General features: G+C 43.7%; 1 protein-coding gene across 2 annotated transcripts; it reads right to left on the bottom strand.

Annotated features, from left to right (window-relative positions):
- Positions 1 to 389: 389 nt before the first annotated feature.
- LOC308332898 (caveolae-associated protein 1-like) lies at positions 390 to 26,670 on the bottom strand. 2 transcript variants are annotated; one of them, XM_080789034.1, is made up of 3 exons: positions 26,391 to 26,670; positions 25,762 to 26,301; positions 390 to 4,353 (listed from the first exon to the last, which is right to left on the bottom strand). In XM_080789034.1, the coding sequence occupies exons 2-3, from the start codon at positions 26,299 to 26,301 to the stop codon at positions 3,433 to 3,435; spliced, it is 1,461 nt and encodes a 486-aa protein (XP_080645160.1). In that variant the 5' UTR covers positions 26,391 to 26,670; the 3' UTR covers positions 390 to 3,432. The 2 variants fall into 2 exon arrangements, with proteins under 2 accessions (XP_080645160.1, XP_080645159.1); XM_080789033.1 differs by having other exon boundaries at positions 25,762 to 26,670.
- Between the last annotated feature and the right edge of the window lie 1,028 nt (positions 26,671 to 27,698).

Raw genomic sequence — 27,698 nt, forward strand, 5'->3', positions numbered from 1 at the left:
AAAACCAGTCCTACAAAACATTACAGAGAACCCCGATGTCAAGCTCCTACCTAGACTACAAACAGTGACACAGCTGTAGTAGTTTAGAATATTCCCATTTTAATTTGCTTGCTTTAAATATTGATTCAATGGAGCACTTCACCCATATTCAGCCTTATCTTCATATATTTGATCTCAGTAATGCACATTATAAGATGGCACCTCCATTTCTGTATACTCACTCTGCCTTGAAAGGTTTGAAATCTTGTTTGAAATGATTAAACCTGCCTACCGATGATGTCATTAGTAGGCAGGTTTCTGGTCTATTTAGGCCTATAGCACTATTAAATTATAATTTTACACATATACATTAAACACTTTTTCATTCTTTCAAGAAATTACACCACAAGTGTGAACCAATAGCTTTTATTAAGTAAAACATTAGTGGTTAAGCAACAAGTTATTGTATAGAAATAGGTTACTAACATGTGAAAAGGGCAATACAAGGAAACAATTATGTCTGAGCTACAAATGGTTTTCCATGACACGTTTCAGCAATTAAAGTAGCACGCCACTTTTACATAAAAAATCCAAGATAACTCACAAATGGACCTCTTTATCTTGCACTTAAAGTTTAATATTGGCGTAAAACCAGCTGATTTCGTGATTTGTACTTTGGTCGTATAGCCTAGCCCTAGAATGTCTCTTTAACAGCTCCATACTGTAGTGTTTCTTGTATTGTGCATACAAATATACAAATATTGTTGGGAAATGTAGGCCTATTTGTTCACAGAAAATGGTTGAAAAGAGAAGAAATGCTCACTAACTACAAGCATGCCAAGTTTTAACCTGCTATGATAGTGATTCACATTATATACAAAAAAGTGAATAAAATGTACGGTATTTGGGAAATAGTTTGATCTGCAACAAAAATGGACAAAAAAAAATTAAAAGCATCTGAGTAAACTTTGGTAACATTCATGGAAACTGTTGTATGAAAACAGAAATTTGTGATAACATTCTTACCATGTTGTCTGAGACAGCTATAAAAGACATTTTTAAACAAGTGAAAACAGACAATGTATACAGTATGCATCCAAAGATTGTTTTTTTTAAACTGATAAAGTGTTACATTTAAAACAGTTGCAAGATATTGTGATTCATGAAGTGCTGCTGAATGTGACCTGGAGGAATGTATTGCCAAAATTCGACACTAGAGGACAGTATAAGATCACAGGAGCATAATTCTGTAAATGAGAATATTGTTGAAACTTGTTGGCTATCATACTCAGATTCAAAACAAAGACAATGTGGACTATGATCATAACAGACTTAAAGTTTGTAGACTTCTGTTCCTTATCAAAATCCTTATCAGTTGACAGATTTTTCTGAAAACAAGTCTAAATCATTTTTTCTTCTTTTTTTAACAATAGGACCATATATGGTCTGAAGTAACATAAAGACAGACACTTGTGCATAGACAAATATTTCCATGGTATTTTGTATTCCTGTAGTGTAGAGAGAGTAGAGTAGACCTTCATATAGTTTCATTTAAGCAAAATATTTTTTTTTCTGGATGCAGATTATTCCTTAAAATCATTGCAAGAAAAAATTGCTTTAAAGAAAGTGAATAATACAAAAGTGACACACATCACATTCTCTCAGCGACCAAAAGGAAATTATACAGTATACACAGCCAAAATCCTGAGTGTTCATTTAACCCAGAGAGTACAAATAAACCAAGCAGGTCCATCTTTACACTATGAGAGTCACAGTAACACTCAGGATCCTTCCATGTATAATCACAAACAATACCATCATACACAAATATTACAAATTACAGTGTGTGAGCTCATCGACTCATAGGAATCACAATAGATTCGCTGTGCCTCTATATAATGAGAATATTAACCACTTAAACGCTATATACTTATAGTTGACTGGGGTCCCCCAGGGCTCTATACTTGGTATACACTCCTTTCCCCCCCTTCTACATCAAATCTCTTCTAAGAGAATAACTAATCTACAATACATACAAGCTCACGAGTCACAACAGATCCCAACACATTGTGAGCTTACAGATCGGCTATTTTCAGCGAAGAGATTTGCTCCAGAATATGGATGCTATAGGGTTCATGTGGTTAAGTAAACTAAGGAAATAGGTAACACTTCGCTATTAGTGCCCTAAAAGCCTGAACAAATACGAGTGGCAGGAATATTCACATGTGATGTGTAACATTTTCAACTTAGGCCTCCTGATATAGTCATGAATATATGCTTGGAAAGCCACAACCAAAACAGCATGTAGAAACTTCTTGTAAATATAGTTTCATATAACTATATTTGAATGAGGTGTTACTAAAATGCAATTATAATCATGAAACTAATAACATAAAACTTTTGTTTCAAACAAAAATGGTTACACCCCCTTCTTTTGATCATTTTGTTCATGTCAGTTCAGTTGTTGTTATTGTTGTTGTGTATTATGTATTTATAACACATATAAATACATATACACAAGATCGGCCATCTTAATGAAAAATACACACACTTATTCTGTTCAGATCCCCTAAATCTCTCTCCCAGAGAAAGTCTCTCTCCTCCTCCCTTCCTATATGCATGGGCATTTGTAGTATCCAGACCCAAACTGACTCTAGAAACCAAGTCATTTTGTCAAACTGTGAGAAGTCAATCTTAATCTAACCCTGATGAAGCTTTGGTGATTAAAGGCCCAATCTGGAATTTATTTGAATATATTAACATTTGGAGGGGAGATGGAGAATGTTTTACCCCATCTTAAATCAAAACATATTCCAATGTAAAGAAAACAATAAAAAAAACAATACCAGTGTAAACAAATTTATTACAGACCCAAAATACAGCAAATACAGTTTAAAATATATATTTTACCTGTTGTATAACGTCAATCAAGAGCTGAGTCAATCAACTAGAATGAAAACATGTCTCCACTGCTATTTTGTATATTTGTGATGGTTACATTTGTATTAAAGATTGGGCCTTCAAACACAGAGCCAGCCGTAAGCTAAATTAAAAAAATCAATGGTGTAAAATCCTTTGTGTTAATTTATCAATTTGATACCTATCACATCCCATGGGGTAACTTCAGTTTCATGCTTCACCCAGCTGAGTGCTGCCCACAGAGGCGTGCAGAGGGGGAAGCAGTTATAGGGGTTAAGTGTCTTGCACTTAACCCCTAATTATTGTATTGTAACTCCAAGAGTGTACCAAATGGAACCAAATAAGGGTCCCTTTGGTTAGAGTACAATCTTGGAGTTAAATTAACACTGAATTTGACTGTGTAATATGCATCCACTTCGATCAGCTTTGCAAGCGGACTTCAGGGTTCGTTCTATAATGTTGTAGGTTACGTATATGTTGGTCTTTGCTATTTCCTCACCCCCCTGCTCCACCTATTTTCCCTTTCCGCTCTCCCTAGTCGCTGTCTGTATCTCGATCCTTGTTGTTCTTATGCGGAGCATCATGGCTCTCCTCCTCTTCTTCTTCTTCATCATCGACCTCGTCCTCCTCCGCTCCTCCGTTCATCATCTCCATCTCCACCTCCTCACAGCCCTCTTCCACCTCCTCGTCTATCTCGACCCCATTGAAGGGCTCACCGTCCTGGGACACCTCCACCATCTCGGTGGCCTGGACAACCTCCACAGCGCCGTCGCGTATTTTCTTGACGTGGAAAGTGAACGGGGGAACCTTGTACACGGCTGTCTTGGACCTGGCGAAGACCACATGGTCCGGCGTGAAGGACTTCTTCACCTTTGCAGATGAAGTCTGCATCTTCTGTTTGCGATCGGGATTGACAGTCATCTTGGTGCCCAGTTTGCCCATCTTCTTCTCAATGTTTTGACGCGTCTTCTCCAAGTTATCCTTGGTTTTCTGTTTAGACTTTTCAAAGTTCTCCTTGGTCTTCTCCATGGAGGCCTTGGTCTTCAGCTTGGTCTTTTCAATGTTGTCCTTTGTCTTCTGTTTCGTCTTCTCCATGGAGGCCTTGGTCTTCTCCATGGAGGCCTTGGTGTTCGCCTTGGTCTTGTCCATCTTGTCCTTGGAGAAGACCGTCTTCAGGGTCTGGATGCGCTGGAGGCTGCTGCGCTTGATGTGCTCGGCGCGCGTCTCCTTGGCGGTCTCCTCCAGTAATTCTCCCCCGAATTCCTCCTCATCCGAGGACAGGTCCACGTGGGGTTTGTCCTCCTTCTCTGCTTCTTCTGTAACTTCCAGTCCAGGCTCTTCATCAGCTTCTTTCAGCTCCAGCATGCTGCCTGCCTTGCTCCCTCTCACTGATGCTCCATCGGAAACCTTCATGGACTTGGCGATGGAGAGTTTGGAAGCAACCTTCACTTCATCCTGCAGACAGAAAGAAAGAAATGTGTTAATGTGTTAATTTGAATAATTTAAAACGGCAAATGGAGCTGCAAACTTTGCCCATGCTGACATCTCATTTCACATACATTCCAGATATGACCAACATTGACCTTTGCCCTTTTCAACCCAAAATGTAATAATCTTTTTTGGGCAGTGTGCTGATTATTGATTAATCATACAGAGTTTCTTAAAAGTCCAACCAGTTTCTTTGGTTGTTTATTTTTCTACCTTAATTGTACCATGACCTTTAAAACCCAAAATGGAATTACTCTATGTATTCCGGATAGCCTACTGATCATTCTCATCAAGATTTCAATAACCATGTGTGCATGCATGGTATATCGTGATGGCTAATTATAATTAACAGATCGGAACTAGCTGAACAACTCTGTTTAATGACTTTCAACCTGGCATCCCATTGTATGCCGTTATAGGCAAAACGTTTTTAAAAACTAAAAGAAAAAAATATATATACTGAAGGGTTTAAGTGGTTACGTTTGAAAGAACGTGTGTAAGCATGTACTGTACTCATGCCCGTCTGCTCCTTTTGTATGAGCATGGCACACCTTAACCCTGAGATCCAGAAATGTTTTTGCTCCCAGATCTCACAACAGGAATCCCCTATAGCTCCCCTTCTCATTTCCATATTTCCATATTACATTTTCCACTGTCGTGTCTCCCTCTGGCATGGGAAAGACGAGTGAACCCTGGAGCTTTGTACCAGATTCCACTTGGCCATGGCCTCTGCCAGAAGCAATCAGCACACACCTCTATTTAGACTGGATTTTAATGACTCTATTGTCTAGGACTAGGACCCATGATGACGGTGCGTCATGTGCCTCATGTCCACAGGCCTGCATGATTACATGTGCATCCGTATACGCACAACACAAGTACACACATATAAGTGGACACACACACAGAAGCAAGCATTCTGGGACACTGCATTGACTTAAATTAATTCCATATCTTGTCTAACCAAAAGCTCATTTTTACCCCTATAACCATATGAAAATGCAATAAAATGTTATTGGGGACATGCAGCAATTTTGTGACCAATTAAACTTGTGTCTCCAATCAACTGGTTTTATGTCCACGATTTTTCCCAAAATGTGGCCTCTTATCTGTCAGGAAATCATGCATGCACACACACAACTCACATGTGTGCACGCTCACGCACACACTTCTGGCTGAGGAGGGAAGAGAGCTCCAGGCCCTTCTTGTACTGTATGGAACACGCTGAGTCCAGTATATCATACAGGCTGACACATGCTCTCTGTCTGATTCTCTCTTTCCTGATTCAGAAACACTACAGTATCACCTAGGTACTGACTTATGGGCACAATTTGGATCATATGTTGAGGCTCCTTTTCAGTAAGTTCTCCTTAACGTTTAGTTCTACACATAATCTAAAAGAACAAGGTACTGTACGTAATTATTCAGCGTTATGCAGTGCTGCAAGGTGGGATATAATCTGACCACCAACCTCAAAACCTCAAATGTAGCACAGACCTGATGCTCCCTTTGAACACAGAACCACCACCTGGATCTCTGAATCTCTGCCTCTCTTTCCCCCTCCCTCTCTCTCCCCCCGTCCTCTCTCTGTCTCTCTCCCTCTCTCTCTCTCTCGTTTGTTGTCCATTCCTTGAGCCAATCCATTTTCCCATCCACCTCCTCTAACTTTCCTCTCTCCTCACATTCCAGGGGAGGAAGCCTCTCTTTCCTCCTTTGTGGGTTCTGTTCCCCTCATATGTACAATGCACCGGCTTGTTAATGGAACAGGCGAGGTTGAGGGGGATGGGGAGGGGGGGAGGGGGGCTTTCTTCCTCTTTCCATCACAGCTATAAGCCACTGACTCACACAGCAGCCAGCCAGCCAGAGCGCACGTCTGACCGGGGCTCCTGCAGGTCTGTACAAGGACCAGCACTCTAGGTATTGTCTCTCTCTCTCTCTCTCTCTCTCTCTCTCTCTCTTTTCCTTCTCCCTGCACAGGACTTGCGAAAACAGGAACACGCCAACGCTGGAACAAAAGGAGTCAGGGGGGGGTGTGGAGGAGTGGGGGGTGAGAGGTGAGGTTTGCCTGTCGTACTGTACAAATTAATTAATAGCACAAGTGGGGATGATGCTTCAGAGATGTGTGGAAAACCATCTGCCTGGGAGGAAAGTGATAGCATCACAGTGTTGCCTGGAAGATCTATTGTGTATTGTTGCTGTGCGGCGGTGCGGTTTTATGGAGGTATTGTGTGTGGAGTTGTCGGGGGTAAACTTGCCCTTGGTTAAGGAACATCTGTTGGGACAGTAGAAGGCCTCACTGTGAGATCATTATGCTTCAAAGACAAATTCTGAGGATGATTTAACCACTTAACCCATGTATACTTTGTCGTAGAAAGAGTCGATCTACACGCTCACAACGCATTTGAGATTCTTTTTAATTTTTTTGACCAAATGGCATGCCCAAAATAGAGTAAGTAAGTACCGGTAAGTAAATTGTATTTATAAAGCACCTTTCGAAGCAAAGCTACAAGATGCTGAACAATTGACACAGTAAAAACAATAGAAGCACAGAACACACAGAACAGTTTTGACAATATAAATGAGCAGAACAAAAAAAACAAGGCAGAACAAAGACATATAGGGCTATAAAAATGAATCAGGTACATGGGAGAAAGATTTACGGAATAAATTAGTCTTTAGGAGTCTCTTAAAACCGTCAAATGATTCAGCATTTCTCAATGCCAGAGGCAAGGCATTCCATAGGGTAGGAGCTACCACAGCGAAAGCCCGCTCACCCTTAGTTTTCAGCTTGGGTATTTCTAGCAGACCTTTGTTGGAGGAAAATAGAGACGCCAGGTTGAAAGGGGTTCAACAACACATGAGCCAATTCCAGATTGCGATTGTGTTCGACTTTTAACTTTAAGTAGTATACTGCAGCACGCAGCACCCATGCAGCGACTAAGCATTTCAAACCAGAACTCTAGCCCTTTTTCAAAGCACAGGCCAGGGTCAGCCTCGCTGAGTGACATCCCTGCAGCTGGAAGGGATTTAGCACAGTGGTCCCATAAGTAATTACAGCTGTTTAGCTGTTTGAGCAGCATGTACAGTACACGATGTCGGCCTGGGAAACCCCAATTATTAACTTCAAAGCACCAGAGGTCAAAGGTTAATGTGCTTACGTAAGAAGGATTCAACAGAAGCATATGCAATGGGGAATGTGCGTGCTTGCGTGCGTGTGCATGTGTGTGCGTGTTTAAAGTACATGGAAAAGAGTGTAACAGGAAGTGCAGGCATTCACCTTGGCGTGTTGACTTCCTGACCCCTCCTAATTTAATGGGACATTGTTCTCTGAGAGGCAGGCGCGTCAAAGACCGGAAGGTACAACGAGAAGTTTGAGAACCATGGAAAATAGTGGAATGAGGTACGTAATGGTCGTGCGTGTACAGTATGTGTGTGTGCACGCATATGTGCAAGAGGGAGAAGGAAGACTTTTCTTCAGGGCATGTGTGTGTGTGTGTGTGTGTGTGTGTGTGTGTGTGTGTGTGTGTGTGTGTGTGTGTGTGTGTGTGTGTGTGTGTGTGTGTGTGTGTGCGTGCGTGCGTGTTTTTGTTTGTTATAGTTCAGTTGCCTAGGCAATGAGGTTAAGTTAAATTTTGTCCCAGCTCAGGCAAATGTTGCACAAATAACATTTCCACAGCTTCTTTGCACATAGACTGTAAATCGCAAAATGACAGACGGGAAAGAAAGGGAGGTTGTTGCAAAACATCGTTAGCCAGCTATGGGAGTAGTCATTCTAGGTTTTGTTTACAAAATGGGGCTGCACTAATATATCTTATCTTCACATTGATTTCAGATGTACGTTTGCGCATGTGAGTGTGCATGAGTGTTGTGTAGCATTCATACTGTAAGTGTGGGATAGTGGAACACAGTGGTGCATCGTCACAGATACTCTGAAGACAGTGGACACACAGTCTCACACACACACACACACACACACACACACACACACACACACACACACACACACACACACGCACGTGTGCTTAGTTAGTACACAGTCTGCTGTTGTCCTAGCAACTAAACCACAGAGAAACTCCCCTCAGTTCAAAAGCTAGTGTGGTCTGGAACTCTGGATGCAGCCTCTCACTCTCACTCTCTCTGTCTGTCTGATTGTCTGTCTCTCTGCCACTCTGTCTCTTTCTCTCTCTCTCTTTCTCTCTGTCTCTCTCTCTCTCTCTCTCTCTCTCTCTCTCTTATTATTGTTGCATACAATCAGCCTACATTTACTCTATCTTCTCCTCTCTGTGTGTCTTCTTCCATGCTCTCAGCCTGCTGCTTCCTGGTTTCCTCTCATTCCTCTCCTAGCTGGCTCTCTTAGTCATGGAGAGAATGGTGCAGCACCATGCACTGACTCATGGCTAGTGGAAAACAAGTCATCTGTCTGAAAGGTGTCAACAGTGCCTTTACTCTCTCTCTCTCTCTCTCTTTCATGCACGCACCAGGCTAAAAGCCATACCACCCACTTTGTGCGCATGTGCCTCCAGGCGAGTACATTCTCTCTCCAAATAATACTATACTATTTGGCACAGATTTAAAGCACACTTTGGAGAAAGAACACTAATGTGATATTGTGTCATGCAATACTGAAGCTTATGGCATAGCAAATAGTAAATATCATTCATGCCAACAAGAATCTTTATAAGGTCTTTCAAAGGTCTCAACGGTCTCCAAATGTCGTCTACTTTCTTTTATCAGAAATATAAAGAATGACATGGAACATGCAACACGCAACAGAATAAACTGCCAGTGCAGGTCTCAAATTAAGCCCAGGTGTTTGCGTGTGGGTGTTTGTGTGTGTGTGTGTGTGTGTGTGTGTGTGTGTGTGTGTGTGTGTGTGTGTGTGTGTTTCATCTGCTGAGATCAGCTGGCTGAGACACCGTGCTGTCAGCACAAATCAGTGGTCTCTCTTTCACAATAGATGCTTACATGAGGGCAGTGGTGGAAAAAGTACTCAAATGTTTTACTTAAGTAAAAGTGTAGGTTATACGGTAATGCGTTGCTGCGTTGCTACTCGCCCATTGGCCCATGGCTCTTTAGTCGACTGGTAACGTACGTGCCTGTGGAATGGGGAACCGGCCGTGGCTGGCTACACAAGTATAAATACTGCAATGTAGATGTAGTCTGTTACAAGTAAAAGCATTGGTATCATGTACTTAAAGTACCAAAAGTAGAAAGTACTCATTCTGCAGAATGTACCATTTCACAAGTTCAAGATGTATACAAATCTTTTGAAAATAGCAGATCTACAATCTCACAATGCATTGCAGCGTTTGTAGATCGGCTATTTTCAAATGGCCGGAATATTGAGATGAGTAGTTACTGCATGTTTTTGCGATAATAATCCAAATCTACAAAGTAAGTAGTAGGCTAACTAAAGTTTACAAACAAATAGAGTAAAAGTACAATATTTGGATCCGAGATGTAGTGGAGTAGAAGTTAAAGTAATGGAAATTGTAGATACTCCAGTAAACTACAAATACCCTAGCTCTTGCTCTAGAAAGTGCTAATGTTCGGGGTTAGGGTATGCGCATGCATAAAGTGAATGGCAAATCGAGTGAGTGGAAAAGTGAGTTTAACATTATTTAACGTCGTTTAATAATGTTTTAATAAAGTTAAATCAAATAGGACTTTTCTGTTTGGGCTGTCAAGGCCAGAAAGTAGTTCATTAGCCACTCAGTAGGTGTTACCGCATAACTTCCGGGTTTGATGATGATGTCACGCGCATACCCTCTATCGGGATCACCGGACAATCAGAAAAGACCTCCGAACATTGGGCGTTTTGTCAAAACCATGGAGAGCTATTCATCTTTTTAGTCCGCCTGTATACAAGAAGTGAACGGCAGTGCGCACGAGCGAAACCGGCCTAGGATCGCTGAAGAAGGAAAAAAAGAGCAATCCAGTTTGATATCAATATCATATAGCTTATATGACGGAACATTCCGCCAGAAGCAGTTGACAGTTGGATTCTATATGGCAATCTTGGCGGAACGTTCCGTCAAAAAAAGTGTGTTTATTTGAGGAGATTACCTTGTGTTCATATAATAATAATTTGCTACTACCTTAATTTAAATAATCAGAGGTCTACTCATCATCAAATTCTAAAGTGGTTATTTCAGTCATTATGGTCCTATATTCTTTGGTATTCTCCAACACTTGAATTCACAAGCTTTTAGCTAGGCTTAAAAGTATGCGGTTACCTTATTTAGTATAACCTCGATGTTATGTTCCTATTTTATGTTTTGTCATTTTGTTTGATCTTTCCCTGTTCTGGTTTTTATTTAGAAGCACAGTCTGAGAGTCTAAGCGCTATGGAATGTGCTATATAAATACATGACTTGACTTGACCTAATTTATTCAAAACCCGATGCAAAAATTCCATTGTTAATCTGCGGTTGGAATCCAATAAAGTGTTTGTGAGCCAATTTTGACATGATCCACCAGAATGCATCCACCATTTCAACATGCAGTCTTACGAAATGACTCATGGCAAAACATTTTAATGAAAGACTGGCAACTTTGACTTTCTCTTGCCCATTTGATACTACCAGTAATGGTGGATTTAAAAAGAAATCCCTCCTTTTGTCTGTGAAGGGAACAACATGAAGCAACATGAAGAAATATTCGCTTATTCGATCTACAAGCTCACAATGCATCACATTGTATATCTGTTATTTTTTGAAAGAATGTGATACTTTTTGCCTATATATTATGACATGCTCAAATTAGGGATGCCAGGTTGAGAGTGGTTAATGTTTCCAGACCAGAGGAAAAAGCTACTTCACTGACAAACAGCCGTGTGTCAGAGGTACCTGGTATGACCGCACAAATCCCCCACCCCTGAGTGAGGGTGTGTGCGCGAGTGTGTGCGTGAGTGTGCATGTGTGTGTGCGCGATACAACATTGTAAATGTATGTATGATGTGACTTGATGTCACATTGTGCTGCCTGTCTCTCTGTCTGTCTTTGTGTGTGACTGTCAGTATCAGTCTTTCATTGTGTGTGTGTGTGTGTGTGTGTGTGTGTGTGTGTGTGTGTGTGTGTGTGTGTGTGTGTGTGTGTGTGTGTGGGACAAGAACCGCACCGTGGAAGCTTTCCGTCCTCAGCCCACAGTGAAACCACTCATCAGCCATGTGTACGGCTCTTTCACATCTGTGTCTACTTGCTGGACCCACGGAGAGAGAGAGAGAGAGAGAGAGAGAGAGAGAGAGAGAGAGAGAGAGAGAGAGAGAGAGGAATCCCTCGCTTAACACACCCGTCTCTGTTTCTATTTTCCTGTTTAAACCCAACCCAGGACCTGAAACTCCCCTACTGTGGAAAAGCCTAATGTATGTGTGGGTGCCGGTGGGAGTGCACACGTGCTCGCGTACGTGCATGTGCATGAGTATATGCATTATGTTTTAATGCATTTAGATATGTAAGGTATACACATAGACAATAGACATTAAATTACACTAACATGCAGCCAGCCATGTACAGTACGTGTATACACACCCACACACACACACACACACACACACACACACACACACACACACACACACCCACACACAATGAGGGGATTTTCCAGCAAACTGAGGGAAACACAGGGAATCCTCATGATATAACAGCTGATGTCGGGCCAGGAGCGAGGGGTGTTCCTACACAGTAAAATACTGTGTGTTAATGTACCGTAACTCAGAGTGTACAAATATAACCAAAGCACCCAAATGGTTAATTTGGTTAAATTTGTACACTCTCAAAGTTAAAGGAACACTCAGGATTTTACAGCTTAGTGTAAATGACGACTCTGTTGGGCTTGTGGGGCTTTGAATCGTTCACTTTTACACCATATAATAACATGTTTAGTGGAGGACTTTTTCCCCTGTACTTACTGTAGAGTACACACATTCATCATAAACGTTTCAAATATCACTTGGATATAAAAAAGTTTAATATCTTTTCTTGACTGTGGCTGAGAAGTACAAAAGTATAATCTAGAATTTCAGAAGTTTCTACCCAGAATGCTGTATTTATAGATACAGTAGCCTATACACAGCTCAACGGTAACATTTGGGAATAGCATTTATTTAGGTTATTTACGTTTTAGTCATTTCTGTTTGGTTTTGAAAGTGACAGTATAGTGCAAGAAAGGAAAGCGGGCAGGGGTATAACACACAGCAAACAATCTGGCTGTGTCGGGAGTCGAACCAGGGGCTATCGGGTCACGGTCACCCAATGAAAATATACTTTGTGTGAGGAAAAATATCGCCATCAGCAGTTTGAGGTAAGGAAAATCATGCACAACCATGCATGGCCTCCGACAAGCAGACTCCACTGGGTAATGGGTGGGCAGAGATAGAGAGAGAGAGAGAGAGAGAGAGAGAGAGAGAGAGAGAGAGCTCATGCCAATAAAGCCCTTCGAATTGAATTGAAATTGAGAGAGTGATTGAGAGTGGGAGAGAGCCATGCAGGGAAAGAGAGGAGACTACTATTCACATATACATTGTCGTGTGTGCGTGTTTGTGTGAGCTCAATTCTCATGTAAACACCATGGGAATTGCGTGTGACTGCCGTACACTGCATTAACCTCTGGGGAGAAACATTTTTGTGCTGCTGTCTTTTTTCCATTCCGAGGCCCTCTGTAATCACCGACAAGAGACCCAGAGGGAGGAGAGGGAGAGAGAGAGAGAGAGAGAGAGAGAGAGAGAGAGAGAGAGAGAGAGAGAGAGAGAGAGAGAGAGAGAGAGAGAGAGAGAGAAGGAGGGTGGGAGAGACAGAGAAAGAGATCTGGGTTTGCTATATAAAGTGATGGCATGCCACACGTCCCTAAGGGGAGGCTGATGAGTCACCAGGCATGTTGCTGTATACAGGCAACACTGGAGAAACATTGGGTTTACTCATACAGTATGTTGGTTATAACTCACTTTCTTTCGTTTCTCTTTCTGTCCTTTCTGTCTGTATTTTCCATCCTTCCTTGTGCAGCTCTTTCTCGACACAGGTACACACATTGCACAGCAGTCACAGACACACAGCTAGACACACAAAAACACTCCTACAGTACTAGAAAGTAGAAACACACTACAGTACTAAACAAACTCCTATTTATGTGGAAACAGTCAAACTCCAGTTATACAGGGATGAGAGCTAGAGAAGGTAAAAAGGTCGAAGAAAGAATTGGCTGGTACCCAACCCTGAAGTGTAACATTTCCGAGAGTTCTCAGCTGCTTTGTCTCACTTACTTAGACATTACGAAACATACAAAGATGATTGACTGCACAATTACGTCAACTAAACATAATTGTTCACTGTCTGACTGTATGTGTATGCATATACCAGTAGCAACAGAATAGCTGGAAGGCACAGGTATGCATCACTTGTTCCTCTGAATAGGTTCCTTGGGAAAAGGCCAAGTGAGGGAGATGTTCCCCTCTATGGCTACAGTATAGTAGCCTATAGCTTCTATTCTGGGAATCCTACCAATGTGAGATAGGAAAACAATCCGGGCACTTTTCAACTTAGCTTTAGACCACGCAGTTAAGGCTGTGTAAATAAATGTGGCGAGTGAAAGCAGGATTTGTCTTTTGCAGCCGATGCTCCAATTGTTAGCATCTATTGCACTAGCTTTAGTGGAACACATGCATGAATCTGGGGCAAAACAAGGGCTTGTGAAAGAGTTTCCAAGGTTACTGACATGTCTATGTTAGGCAGGCTGCCCTGAGATCTGTCCTGCATTTGCACTCACGCATGCACACACGCACACGCACACACACACACACACACACACACACACACACACACACACACACACTCGACTGCAAGACACAGCTTGCCATTGTTGACAATCGCTGGAGGTTGTATTTCCAACATAGTTTTGAACGGGATACTCTATTCATGCATAAACATGTACACAAGCAAACATACAGTACACAAATGTGCACACACGCATGCAAAAACAGAACGCAGGCACGCACACACATGCGCACGCACACACACACACACACACACACACACACACACACACACACACACACACACACACACACACACACACACACACACACACACACACACACACACACACACACACACACACACACACACACACACACACACACACACACACACACACACACACACACGCACGCACGCACACACACATCTCTCTCTGAAAGCGCACCACAAGCAGAACTCTATCATTAATATCTCTATGGATGCTATTGGGTGTTCCACTCCATTTACAGTTCCACTAATAAACAAATCAGGCCCGAAATTCTAAACTTATAAATGAAATGTCCAAACTCTCCTTTTCTCACAAGCCCGTTCTTCAAATACGAGTCCAATCCTGATTTGAAAACTGATTATTAATTTATTACACACAAGACTGCAGTGGCTCTCAAAGTGTGGTCCAGTGACCTCAGTCTGTCAGGGTACCTTAATTGATGGCGTTCTAATAGGACCCTTTGCAGGTCTTTAACACTGAGCGTGTACGAACTACGAACATGTATACACTGGGTTATGGGTTGAAATAAAAAATTAAAAACTTTGAGAACCACTGATATAGAACCTCCCTGCACTCTGAACCACTGATATAGAACCTCCCTGCACTCTGAGAACCACTGATATAGAACCTCCCTGCACTCTGAACCACTGATATAGAACCTCCCTGCACTCTGAACCACTGATATAGAACCTCCCTGCACTCTGAACCACTGATATAGAACCTCCCTGCACTCTGAACCACTGATATAGAACCTCCCTGCACTCTGAACCACTGATATAGAACCTCCCTGCACTCTTGGCCTGGTCTTGGTCTATGTACAGTTCAGCATGCTTGGCTAACAGTGACTCGGACAGCGATGGTTGACAGTGGCTGTTGCCATGGCTACCCCTTGTTAATCTTTCCAATAACAATGGAGGAGGCCGGTGTTTATGGAGAGATTTATGGGGCTGAAAAAGAAGTGGCTTCTTCCTTTTGCGCTCCTCCTGTATATAACCCCCACCCCTCCCCCTCCAACTCCCTGAAGTTCTGAACCCATTAACACTTAAAATGGCATAGAAGAATAATTCAACTGTACCATATATTTTAAAGCTTGCGGAAACGTTTTATTTTATTAAAGAAGACATTTATGAATGTCAATGTCACTGCAGAATGTCAGTGTCATTTGGGAAGACCCTAAATTAGACCAAAGTAAACCCTGTTATCTAACGGAGATATAAGTTGATCATGCATCTACCGGCTGAGTTTCCATGAAAGCAATCGGTTTTCAAATCTGAAATCATATGATGAGAACCTGATGAACAACTAAACATAAGCTTTCATTGCTGCAGGCTTTTAAGTATGGTTCATCATAATCTGACTCATGTGGAAACAACCTCTGGCCAAAAAAAGATGATTTCCTAGGATACAAATGCTTCTATTGAAGTCAAGTGAACAACATTATTGCAGCGTCGTCATGCATTTCATTAAAGGTGATCAGCTGATCTTGGAAAAAAGAAAGAAAAAAAAAAGAAACTAGATTTTGAAAGAAAATAACTCTGGAAACCTGTTACTGTGTTTGCTGAATGGTTAATTATTCCAACATGAGCAGCAGCTGAGGAATGATCTGTATGATCTGAATGATCAATACAGCCATAGAGAAACTTTGGTCAACATTATGAAGATGTAGAGTCGATAACATTCACTGCCTTAAGGGGCCTTTTTGGACCATGGTGTACACCTGCATCACCGTCATATAGTAGGTAACAAAGTCTGTATAAATCCATTCAAATCATTCTAAAACTCTAAAAGTGTAAGAATGAATGCACCGGATTCATTTCTACACTTTCAGAGTTTGGATTTCACTGTTTCCGTGAGCAGTACTTTGTGCTATCTTTGTGCAACGATTCGTGCAAACTGATATACATGAAGTACTAGAGCAGTACATGCAGCATATTTTATTATGGAATGCAAGGGTAAATACACCCCCCCCCCCCCAACCCCAACCAAACATCATTCAAGTAAAGAATTACTGTAAAAGGACAGAGGTTAAAAGGTGGAAACAAAAAGAATGCTCTCCGACACATGGCAAATCAATAATTGATTGCCCTTTACTGTTAAACAGTACAAAACAATCCAATAGGGGCGCGTCTGCAACAGCTGGTCCAGGTCCGCAGACACAAACAGGAACACAATCTCCTAAAGGCCCTTTCCTTCTCACAATCAAACAAGTATGTGATAGCTGCTATTTTTAGATTGCATCCCCCACCCCTCTCTCTCTCTCTCTCTGTCTCACATATTCCATTTGTTGCATCTCCCTTGTGCATGTGGCTCTCCCTACTGTACGTCCATTTACACTCACTCCTTCTCTCCCCTTTCTCTATTTACTTTCTCTCTCTCTCTCCCCTGGCCCCCCACACACACACACACACACACACACACACACACACACACACACACACACACACACACACACACACACACACACACACACACACACACACACACACACACACACACACACACACACACACACACACACACACACACACACACACACACACACACACACACACAAACTCATTCTCTCCGTTCTCCCACAGACTGTCTCCCTCAAGCGGGACAGCTGCTTTCTTGTCCAGTCCGACAAGCCCTGTTCCAACCTATGATGTCACAACGTACAGAGCAAGGCAAGCATGTCGTTCCTACTGTACCTACGGTGGTGGTTAACATGTGTTAATACAGCATCAAAATCAATTTAACCACTTCATTCATATTGCATACCTTATCAAGTATAGCAGATATAAGCTCACAAGTATTGGACAATTTTGAAAAACAAAACTCTTCTGGGGGTCCCTGGCACATAACATTTTCAGATGGGGTTCCGTGGCCAAATACATTTGGGGGTCCTTGACATGAAAAGTATTGAGAAGCCAGATCAACCCCCCTACCCGCAGCCCTACCCCCACCTCCCTGACCAAACAGAGCTACAGTCTGGCTTGTAAAGCTGTGCAGGGAGAGAGAGAGAGAACAGGAGTATTCTTGCACACATTTCCATATATGGATCTGGACAGACCTGCGCAAGAGGAATGGATCTGCCCTTGATGAATTTACATGCGAGACGTTACGGGGGCCTTGATCGTTCCCAGGCCCGTGGCCAAATGTGTACTTTATCATTTTGATGCCGCTGTTTTGAATCTCTGTGGAAGGCTGATGGAGGGCGCTGGGGGAGGCGAGCACGCCTGCTGCACTCCCAGCCTGCCTTGTTTGTGACTCATTTGGATAGAATGGTGATGACAGTGAAATGAGATGGTGTTTGACAGTGCTGTCAAGGTGCTGCTGATTGCCTCTCTTGTTATGTATAAGAGAGGGAGCGAGGCAGAGAGAGAGAGAGAGAGAGAGAGAGAGTAGACGGGTGAGGCCAACAGGTGTTTTGAGGTAGTGGTGGAGGACAAGCCCATAGAGAGAGAGAGAGAGATGATCAATATCTGCTCTGACAGTAGAACGTGAGATGTGCTCGACAGGATCCAACATCTTGATTCCTTTTGATTGTCACGAAAGAACGTGGGGGGGGGGGGGGGACACGACGACTTCAGGACAAGAAAAGACAATCAATAGGTAAAAGGTAAAGAAAACCTAAAGAATGAACAAAGTTGTAGGAATTACAGTATTACAGTAACTTGTTCTTGTAATCCAATGAATTCAAGGTGATTCTTAAAGTAGACCAACGAACAGACATGTAATGCTTTGGGCAAAGCAAACACACTGCCTGGAATTCCAAAAATCCAACCCAGGATCACATAGTAGAGTATAGTGCTCACAGGCCCGGATCAACAATGGAACTTACTGGCGCTTAAGTACCAGGGCCTTGTGCGAGATGATTAGGTACAGCTGTTGCTTCCGACGGTTAAAACCGTATTCATAGGTCACCGATTTCAATGTAACGCAACACAGGAACCCTAGCTAGTGGTTTCGGTCGTCCAACAGTTTCTTAACCACTTTGTGGGAGGAGACTCAAAAATAGCAGATCCAACCTTAAACTCTATGGGAGTAGCGAGTGGCGATAGTGCTGGCTGAACGCAGCGCAATCATTCACTGGGTGTGCAAACGCAAAAGGTGTCATTCTTGCGAATCCTGCGCTCGCACGGGGCCTTTTGATTTGGTGGGCCCTCGGAGGGGTTGATTGGGGTGCTCACTGTATACAGCACAGCTAAACATACCAAGGTATTGGTGAAAGGTGCATGCCATACGATAGTATCAGTAAGAAGAAACAGAGAGAGGTGAAGAAAGATGAAGATGAAGGAGGGATGGGAGTTGTGATTATGAATTGTAGGGTGGGGTGTAGTAGGGAGTACAGTATATGATATTATGAATTGTAGGGTGGGGTGTAGTAGGGAGTACAGTATATGATATTATGAATTGTAGGGTGGGGTGTAGTAGGGAGCAATCCAGATATGAATTGCCCAGGTGGGTAAAAGAGCCAGAGAGTATAATGAGAGAAAGGGCTCCATTTTCGTTCAAGCTTTCTAAATACAGTATTTGGGGATTTAGCAGTGGGGAAGGGGTGTTGGTGTTCCCCCACTAAAGTTGGTAATTTGGTTACCTGTCTAAATCCCTAAAACACCTTCGTTAACCGTTACATTATGCATAGGTGTGGTTTGGGCTTTACAATAATTAAACCAATCACTGTCTGTGCCACATGCCATTGCCTTTAAGAGATCCCTTATCCGTTGCCGTTATGCCCAGTGTTATTGCTTCCCATGGAAGAGTGATGCGTTGCTTTCCTTGAAGTCTCACTTGTGCTGCAATCGCAGCACAATGGGGTGATGAAACTGTTTGTTGTCATGATTTGTCACAACAAGTTGGCTTTGTATGAGGCTTAAAAGGTCTTTAAATAAATACTGTACTTTTTGAAGTCTATGAGGAAAATGAACGGGGAATCATTTCCTGGGCCCTGGTAGGGGACGGGACTGCGACGCTCTATACCAAACTAATTTGGCATACGGCTTACGGGTGCTTTTAAACTTCACTATGCGCCTTCCCAAATGTGTGGCGCAAATACCGGTGTCGGCATAATAGATAGCGGGTGACGCTGGACCAAAATACCATTTAAGGACAGAGCAAGCTCCTATACTCGTAATTTTCGGCTGACTTGCGGGCTGCGTCGCGGGTGACGGCGGCGACAAAAATGGAGCCCTAAGTCTCTGACTGGTTCCAGTTGAGAAGAGAAGAGAAGAGAAGAGAAGAGAAGAGAAGAGAAGAGAAGAGAAGAGAAGAGAAGAGAAGAGAAGAAGAGGGTATAGGAAAGTAAAGGAGAGGAGGGTAAAGTAGAGAGCTAGGAATGCCTCTGCTGTGATTCAGCTGTCTAAATATGGCCCCTGCTCTTCATCGCAACACACCCATCCACTCCCTACACAGAAGATGGAGACCTCACTGCTGTATCTATCATTGTCTCCACCAGGCCGAAGGCATGGGGAGAGACTAGTATGTTAACAGCTAATCTGTCGATGCCAAACTTTGCACACACACTCCCTACATGCCAACGATGAACCTCTGCCCCAAATTTTCCTGAACAGCCTGTTATAGCGCCACCAGGAGGCCGACTTTTGTAAAACACATTTTTTGTTATTACTCCTCCATATTTTGTCCAAAAATAATCATGTGCACAACACAGATCTGTCCGATATTTCATATTCCATCCTGATTGGCTAACATTGGCGTTCAAATTTTACAGGATTGGCCTGTTTTGAACAAAAAGCCTCAAATCATGAGCGTATTGCAATTTACGTGAAATCTTTCACAGACGTTCCTACTAGGCTAGAGGGATATATCCCACCCTTTTCACATTGGCCTGTTATAGCGCCACCAACAGGTGGATTTTTGCAAAACACTTTTTTGGAACAAAATGCCTCAAATCATCCAATTGCCATCAAAGGCATAAGAAGAAATGGCACCCTTTTCACATTGGCTTATTATAGCGCCACCAGGAGGCCACAACCTAACCTGCCCTGGTGGAGACCTGTGCCCCGAGGGGCACTTTATCTAGTTCAGTCTCTTTCTCTCTCACACTCGTATGCACACAGCCCCACCATTTGCTTATGCAAATCTGTCACTCACAGTCACAATATCTTCCTCAGTATATCTACTATCTCTTTCAGTCTTTCTTGTACACTCTCTCTCTCTCTCTCTCTGTCTCTCTCTCTCTCTTTCACACTATGCCATGGACTTGCTACATTCCAGGTTGGATCCACAGTATAAATGCAGTAAGTCTCAGCAACACATGAACACAGCTGTCCAATTATGTCCACAAATTTGAGGAACAAAAGCTACGGCTTAATGGACACGGTATAAGTTGAATTTGCTAACACTCACGCGCACTCCCCCGGAGGAGGACAGCTGCACTTGCTAACCAGGAGCAGACTGTCACTTTCAACTGCCGTGATGACAGCGTTAGGCAGTCGCAGATTATAGCCCACTCACTTCTGTTGCTCATCCTAGCTTATCCATTCCAAGCATTAGGCCCACAGCACCGGGAGGGCTTTTGGAGGCGCAAGTTGACAAGTGGCCAACTCTGGTTTACTGGACATTTTCCCTCACCACTTAATGGATCGACCAATGGGATCAATGCCCAGGCTCACTCATGGAGGTAGTTAGTGACATATACGATGCATAAATTGGACACTAAAGTGCTTGCGTTGTAACCTCAGTGACGTGACGAATACCCGGAAGGAGGGTGTCCCTATCATAGAGTAATAAACCAAGGGGCCAGCTAGGCACTCCAATGTTGAAGCGCTGGGCCCTAGTGGTAAGAGGAAGGACTGCAGGCGGAACTGTGGATTCTTGACGAGGAAACCCGTGCAACCGAGCGCTCAATGTTAAAGCCCAGCTGCACTTCCGCATTTGGGCACCAAAATTTGGTGCCCAAATGCTGAATCGGCGAAAAAAACGCCACTGAGCAACTTCCACTGACATGAATAGCGGAGGGGGCGGAGCTTCGCGCCAGATCAGTCTCTATCCTTTTAATACTCAATGGTTATAAAGGACAGAGGGCCACTGCCCCGCCCCTACTATTCATTTGGATGGAAGTTGCTCAGTGGCGTTTTGAAGCACCCGGAAGAACAGTCTACTTGTGCGCAATGTTAAACCCGAGCTGCACTGTGTTTCCTCATGCTAAATGCATTCTCAGCTCTGACCAGTAGGGCTCAGCGCTTCACCACTGTCCAGCCTTTCTGGGGGCTTGTTGCCTATAGGGGCAAATGTAGCCTACTCACTGGTTGAGCAAATTGAAATGAGTGGGCCAGGGAGTTTCTGTGCCCTCTCCAGATATTAGATAGCTCTATGCTAGGCACACTGACTGCCTGGCGGTGGATGTGTGTAACACAGCATGCTGTTAGGATTAGCATAGCACTAGCCACGCCCTAGCTCTCCCACTCCCTCCTGACCTTGATGGAGATGGCCCCGGCAGGTTCAGGAGGACCACACGCGTGGACGGGAGGCCCCGAGCAAAGGCAGCGCCCAGCAATGAGGAATGAATCGGTGACTGCCGGGTCAACATCCAGTAGTAGATGGAAGATAAACACCCCACGATCCACTACAAAGCACTCCAGCTGTTTCCTCTCGCTGTGCTAGCTATACCCCCTTTTTTTGCAGCGAATACCAGTGAGTTACAGTGTGTTTTTATTATCAGGAGAGGTCCAGGGCAGGGCTTTTCCCCAAGGCATCAATCCCAGTTGAATTCTTATTCCGTCAAAAAAAAAAAAGAAGAAGAAGAAAAGTACAGGCTCAATCAGGAACGTCTGAATCACACCCACACCCTGTACCTCACACTGGCTGCCTTTGATATGATGTCATATCAAAAGAGAAGACGCTTGGAAAGAGATCTGAAGCCATCAGAAAACACTATAGCGTTAGTATCCGTTGCTAGGCTGTACACGTTGGGCAGGATGTGCTATACGTGCGCCGGGATGAATGATGATCCTACATATCACCGTATCTTCTTCTACGAATAGTTTACATTCACCTCTAATGATGTCCTCCCTATTCCACATTATTCTTTTTTCTGCTTGCACGAAACAAAACTCTCACTCCCAGCACATGATTAGTCAGGGTGCTCTATCATTGACCCTTTCAATCCTGTGTGCGCGTGCGTGTTTGTGTTTGTGTGTGTGTGACATATAACATAAGTGCTTCTATTTGCTTAGTCTCATTGCTACTAAAATATGTCTCACAACCTACCATTCCCATATGGCTAATGGAAACGTTTTGACCAACCGCAATGCATGGGCAGTGCAAGTGCATTGGGCGTGATGAGAAGGTGGCAAAACAGATTTAATTTCAGTCAGGGAAACTTTTACCTCAGCCCCCCTATTTATTATACCTAATTGCAGCCACATAAATTGTTTTTATTTCCTTTTTTAGCAAACGCCTTCTGCTGACAAAGAGCACGCTTATAGGGGCTTGGTATCTTGCACTTTACTATTCGCTGCTGATGTTAAAAACATTGCTGTTGTAACTTGTAGGGCATCAAACTTGAGACATTTTATTTACACGACAGTTTCTCTATTCAAAACGCCACGCACGCGCGCACACACACACACACACACACACACACACACACACACACACACACACACACACACACACACACACACACACACACACACACACACACACACACACACACACACACACACACACACACACACACACACACACACACACACACACACACACACAGTATTTCATGGTCCGCTAGGTCTGATTTATACTTTGTCGTACAATGTACACGTATAAATTAAGCATTACTTTTACACCAAAATGGGGCTGAAGTGTTTGTACATGGACAGCTCTATACAGAGGAGTATATATGCCAACCATACTAATGAATGCTCCTCACAAAGGTTAAGTATTTATGTGTTGACATGTAGCCTTCAGTAGCCAGAAAAACAGTGCTACAGTTCACGGGGGTGTGTCAGTGGAATCTTTCTGTCTAGTGCTGATTTCGAAAGAATCTACCCCTGAAGGACAACAGACAGAGCAGTACACAGATAAATTGAAAACAGAAACACATTGCGGTTAGCTTTTTTCTTTTAATAATGAAGATAAATCTGACCTTATGTCATAGTTGGCAACTATATAAATCAAGCCAATGTTTTGAGTTAGTGTGAGAGCTAGAGATATGGAGGAGTTTCTCTTGCCACAGGGCCTACGATGTTGGCTAAGAGCAGCAACATGTCAACCCGTCCTGCCCGCCATGTTCCAAACAGACTGTACTGGAAAGTTGCAGCCCACGGCTCCAGGATTTGATCAGTTAATTAAACTATTGATTTATGGCCCCTGCAGATTAATGAATAATCCAATCATCAAATTCCGTTTAAGTTGATGATGAGGATAAGCCTTTTCTAATTCAGAGCGCTATCTGCAGATCATCATGAAATATGTACTGTAGCTGTTTTGCCAAAGCTTCTCAGCATAATAGGAAAGTGTGTGTGTGTGTGTGTGTGTGTGTGTGTGTGTGTGTGTGTGTGTGTGTGTGTGTGTGTGTGTGTGTGTGTGTGTGGGGGGGGGGGGGTGGGTGTGGGTGTGTGCTCTTGCATGCATGAGTTTGTGTAATTTACAGTATCCTCAGTCATGAAAAAACTGTTGCCTAAAATGTCTCTCCTCACAACTGGTCAAATCTCTCGACTAGGAAATAGAGAGAAGAGAGGAGAAAAAAAGAACTATCGAAGTCATAATGTCTGAGTCAAGGGTGGAAACTCTGAATGTTCTCGCGCCACTGTGCAAAAAGCTGCAAGCCATTACACATCAGGCTGGGCTAAATAAAGCCGGCACTCGGGGCTCCCCTCAACTGAAAAAAAGAAAAGGAAAGGAAAAGAAAAGAAAAAACTACTCGGCACAGTGCACTTTATTATCTGCGATTTCAAACGTTCTCCTCTCACTCTCTCTCTCTCCCCTCTTTCTCACCAAGCCCTACCACTCCTCTGCCTTAAACAGAACCTTGAGGGTCCTTGTGGTATTTTCCATCTTTGTTTAAAAAAAGGGGGGAAAAAGTGAAATTACTTTCCGAATGGATCCTGTATGAAAGAGAGTTGGGTCCACATGTAAAGGCTTGCATTCTTAACTCTTAAAAGTGGGTTGCTACTACTAAATTAAAATATTGATTAAAAAAGTACAATGTATATTTGGGTGTGGCATAGGACAGGTACTGTAAGGTTCACAGTAAAATCGACAGTGTTTATTTAACTCTGAGAGTGTACAATTGGATAGACGAACACTGAGGATTTTACTGTGTAGTGTGAAATAGCATCTTGGACATTCACATACCAATGTTTATTGCACAGATATTACTCTACTGTACTTATCATGTCATTTGTGCATATATATTAGACACATTAGTGGGATTGGAAATGAGTAAAGCATTGAGCATATTGAATTAAATATATTTGCATTTTGAAATGTCTCGTCAATAAAAAAGTGTGTAATAAATCAAATGCATTATTATTATTCATTCCTACAGTAGGTCTCAGAGAGTGTCTCAGAGAGTGTCAGGTAAAGAAATAAAGAGTCAGGGAAATTTTCTAGTGAGATCCTTTTAACATCTCACTAGATCTCACTGGAAAATTAAACATTGAACTTGTGAGTGGCATGTTTGGTGTCGTTGGGGCAATGGTGAGATAGAGAACAGCTCTTGGGCACTTGCCAGGGATGCCTCGAGGTAAGCGGTAGGCACCACCCACCCCCCCCCACACACACACACACACACACACACACAAAACCTCTTCCTAAAGCCTCCGTTTATGTAATGTTTGTGGCAAGCCATTCGTCTCCGATGCAGTCAGTGCCTTCAGCCACCATTGAATAATTTTCCCCACAATTTGGAAAGTGATGAGGTAATGAGAAGTCTTTCATTCATGTTCAAGTACCCTTGTGCCTACCTATCCCCACGCCACGCTATATGCACACACGCACACACACACACACACACACACACACACACACACACTTTTTGATGCCTTGGTTCACTATAATGCCACACCCATCCCAGTGTCGATCCAGACTACCCCTACTGCCACGCACTCACACATACAGTACACACGCACAAAAAACCTACAGGGATGGACAATGTACAAGGACTGTACTCGCACAAATGTATGCACATGCACAACCACATACCTCCCAGACAAACCACTCAACTCTGTATGCACACATGCCCGTACACAAATAAACCACATACCGTACGTAATATAACACACACACACACACACACACACACACACACACACACACACACACACACACACACACACACACACACACACACACACACACACACACACACACACACACACACACGTTCTCTCTCTCTCTCTCTTGCTCACCCACCTGATAGATCATGACTTTGAAGTTGCGTCTCTTGAGCAGCTCGGCCTCATTGTGCTCCAGCTTCTTGATCTGACCGCCCTGCTTCTCCAGGTTGGCGCGCACCGTCTTCACGTTGACGCTCACCTTGCGCACCTTCTCCATCATCTTGTTGACGCTGTTGGACGTGGTGCTGTGGGTCTTGGACAGCTTGGTGAGCTCGCCCTGGATGCCGTTCACCGTGCGCTCCATGTCCTGCTGCCGGGTCTCCAGCCCGTTCTGGGTCTGTTGGATCTGGTCCACGGCGCCGATGATCTTGTCCAGCAGCGCCAGCACCATCACCCCGTTCTCCTGCGGGTCCAGCTTGAGGGCCTCCTCGTCTCCGGTGGTGTCCCCCTCGGTGCCCAGGGTGGAGTGCTCCTTCTTGGCCGCGGCAGCGTCCTCCTCCTCGTCGTCGGACGGGGGGAGGTCCATCTCGTCGTCTGAGATCTCGGTGAGGGTCTGTGCAGGCGCTGGGTCAAACTGGATGCTGGGGATCTCCACTGCTTCCATGGTGGCTGCCATCTTTACGGGATATCAACACAGAAGGACTGTTAGGAAACTGTCTTCACGGGTGCTTCTTTTGGTTCTTATGTCTTTCTCTGTTTTCTCACCTTTGTCTCTCTCTCTGGGTGTCTTTTCCTCTCTGGTCCTCTGCACTTTTCTCCCTCTCACCTCCGTCTTTCGGTGTCTCTCTTTATCACTTTCAGGCACACGTGCACTCTTCCTCTCTCTTTCCCTCTCCCTGGCTCTCTCGCTCTCTCTCTATCCCGGGATACAGGCCTGTCAGTGTGCAGGGGGAAGTGGAGTGGTGCTGGATGTTACCACATGAGCACTGGGACACGAATGGCCTCGCCAGGCAGAGAAACCCTCCAGTCAAGCTGCAGCCGGTGGCGGTTTTCCCTCTCCAGCCCCTGTGGACTCTCCCCCCACCCCTTAAACCCCACCCCTGTCTCCTCCCTAACTACGCCCACCTGTCAGTGAGACCCTACCCATCGAGGGGGAAACCCAGCCCCCCTGTGCTCCGATGACACACCCCTCTGGTCTGCACCGTCTCTTAAGCATGGTTGGAATAGTTAGAGCGAGGCTGTGGAGAGCTCCCTGTATACAAGCTCAGGCACAGCACAGAGGGAGGAATGTCAGACAGGACCTATTCGTTTTTTCCACTCCTCTCTTTCTCTCCCTTCTGCAGAACGTACAATGTACAAGTACAGTGGGAGGCTCTGTAGAGGAGAGTTAAGAGAATAGGAGACAGAAAACTATGATGTCCCTCTACTGTCTGTGCATATTAATTCTCTGCAGAAATTGCATTCAGGCGCCGCCGCGCCATGGCAGATGATGGCACACAGTGTACAGTACACTATAGTTATAGCAGTAGGGCAAGAAGTACAGTTGGGTATTGATGTTGCTGCCAGAACTTGTGTTCTCATCTTCATCATCATCATCATCATCAGTTTAAAAATAGGCAGTGACTATTCAGCCGTCAGACAGCATTGGAAAAGGAAATGATGTTGGGCGCTCTGTAGACTGGTGAAAGCCCTCCCCACATCCTGATTCCTGGCCCTAACCTTTACCACACCAAAGCCCTGCCTAACCTTCACCACACTACCAGTGCCTTGCGTTAACCACTTGAACCCCAGCATTCATATTCTGGGGGAACATTAGATATAAAAGTAAATCGGCTATTTTTGGCAAAGAGATTTGGTGGAGACGGAAAAAAGAGGAAAAAGACAATTAACTCAGGTCCAGTTTACCAAGTCTAGAATGTTAAAGCCCCACTATGTAACTATTTCAATGAGAAAAATGTAATTTTGTCTAATGTAATGTTAATACAATATAACCTATACAATTTGTTGGTTGTAATTTGTCTCCCACATTTAAATTGTGTCAAAGGTCAGGTCAACTATGGATCTGACATTAAT

The sequence above is a fragment of the Protomyctophum bolini genome (genome assembly GCF_963924005.1).
Source record: "Protomyctophum bolini genome assembly, chromosome: 18".
Classification (NCBI taxonomy): Eukaryota; Metazoa; Chordata; class Actinopteri; order Myctophiformes; family Myctophidae; genus Protomyctophum; species Protomyctophum bolini.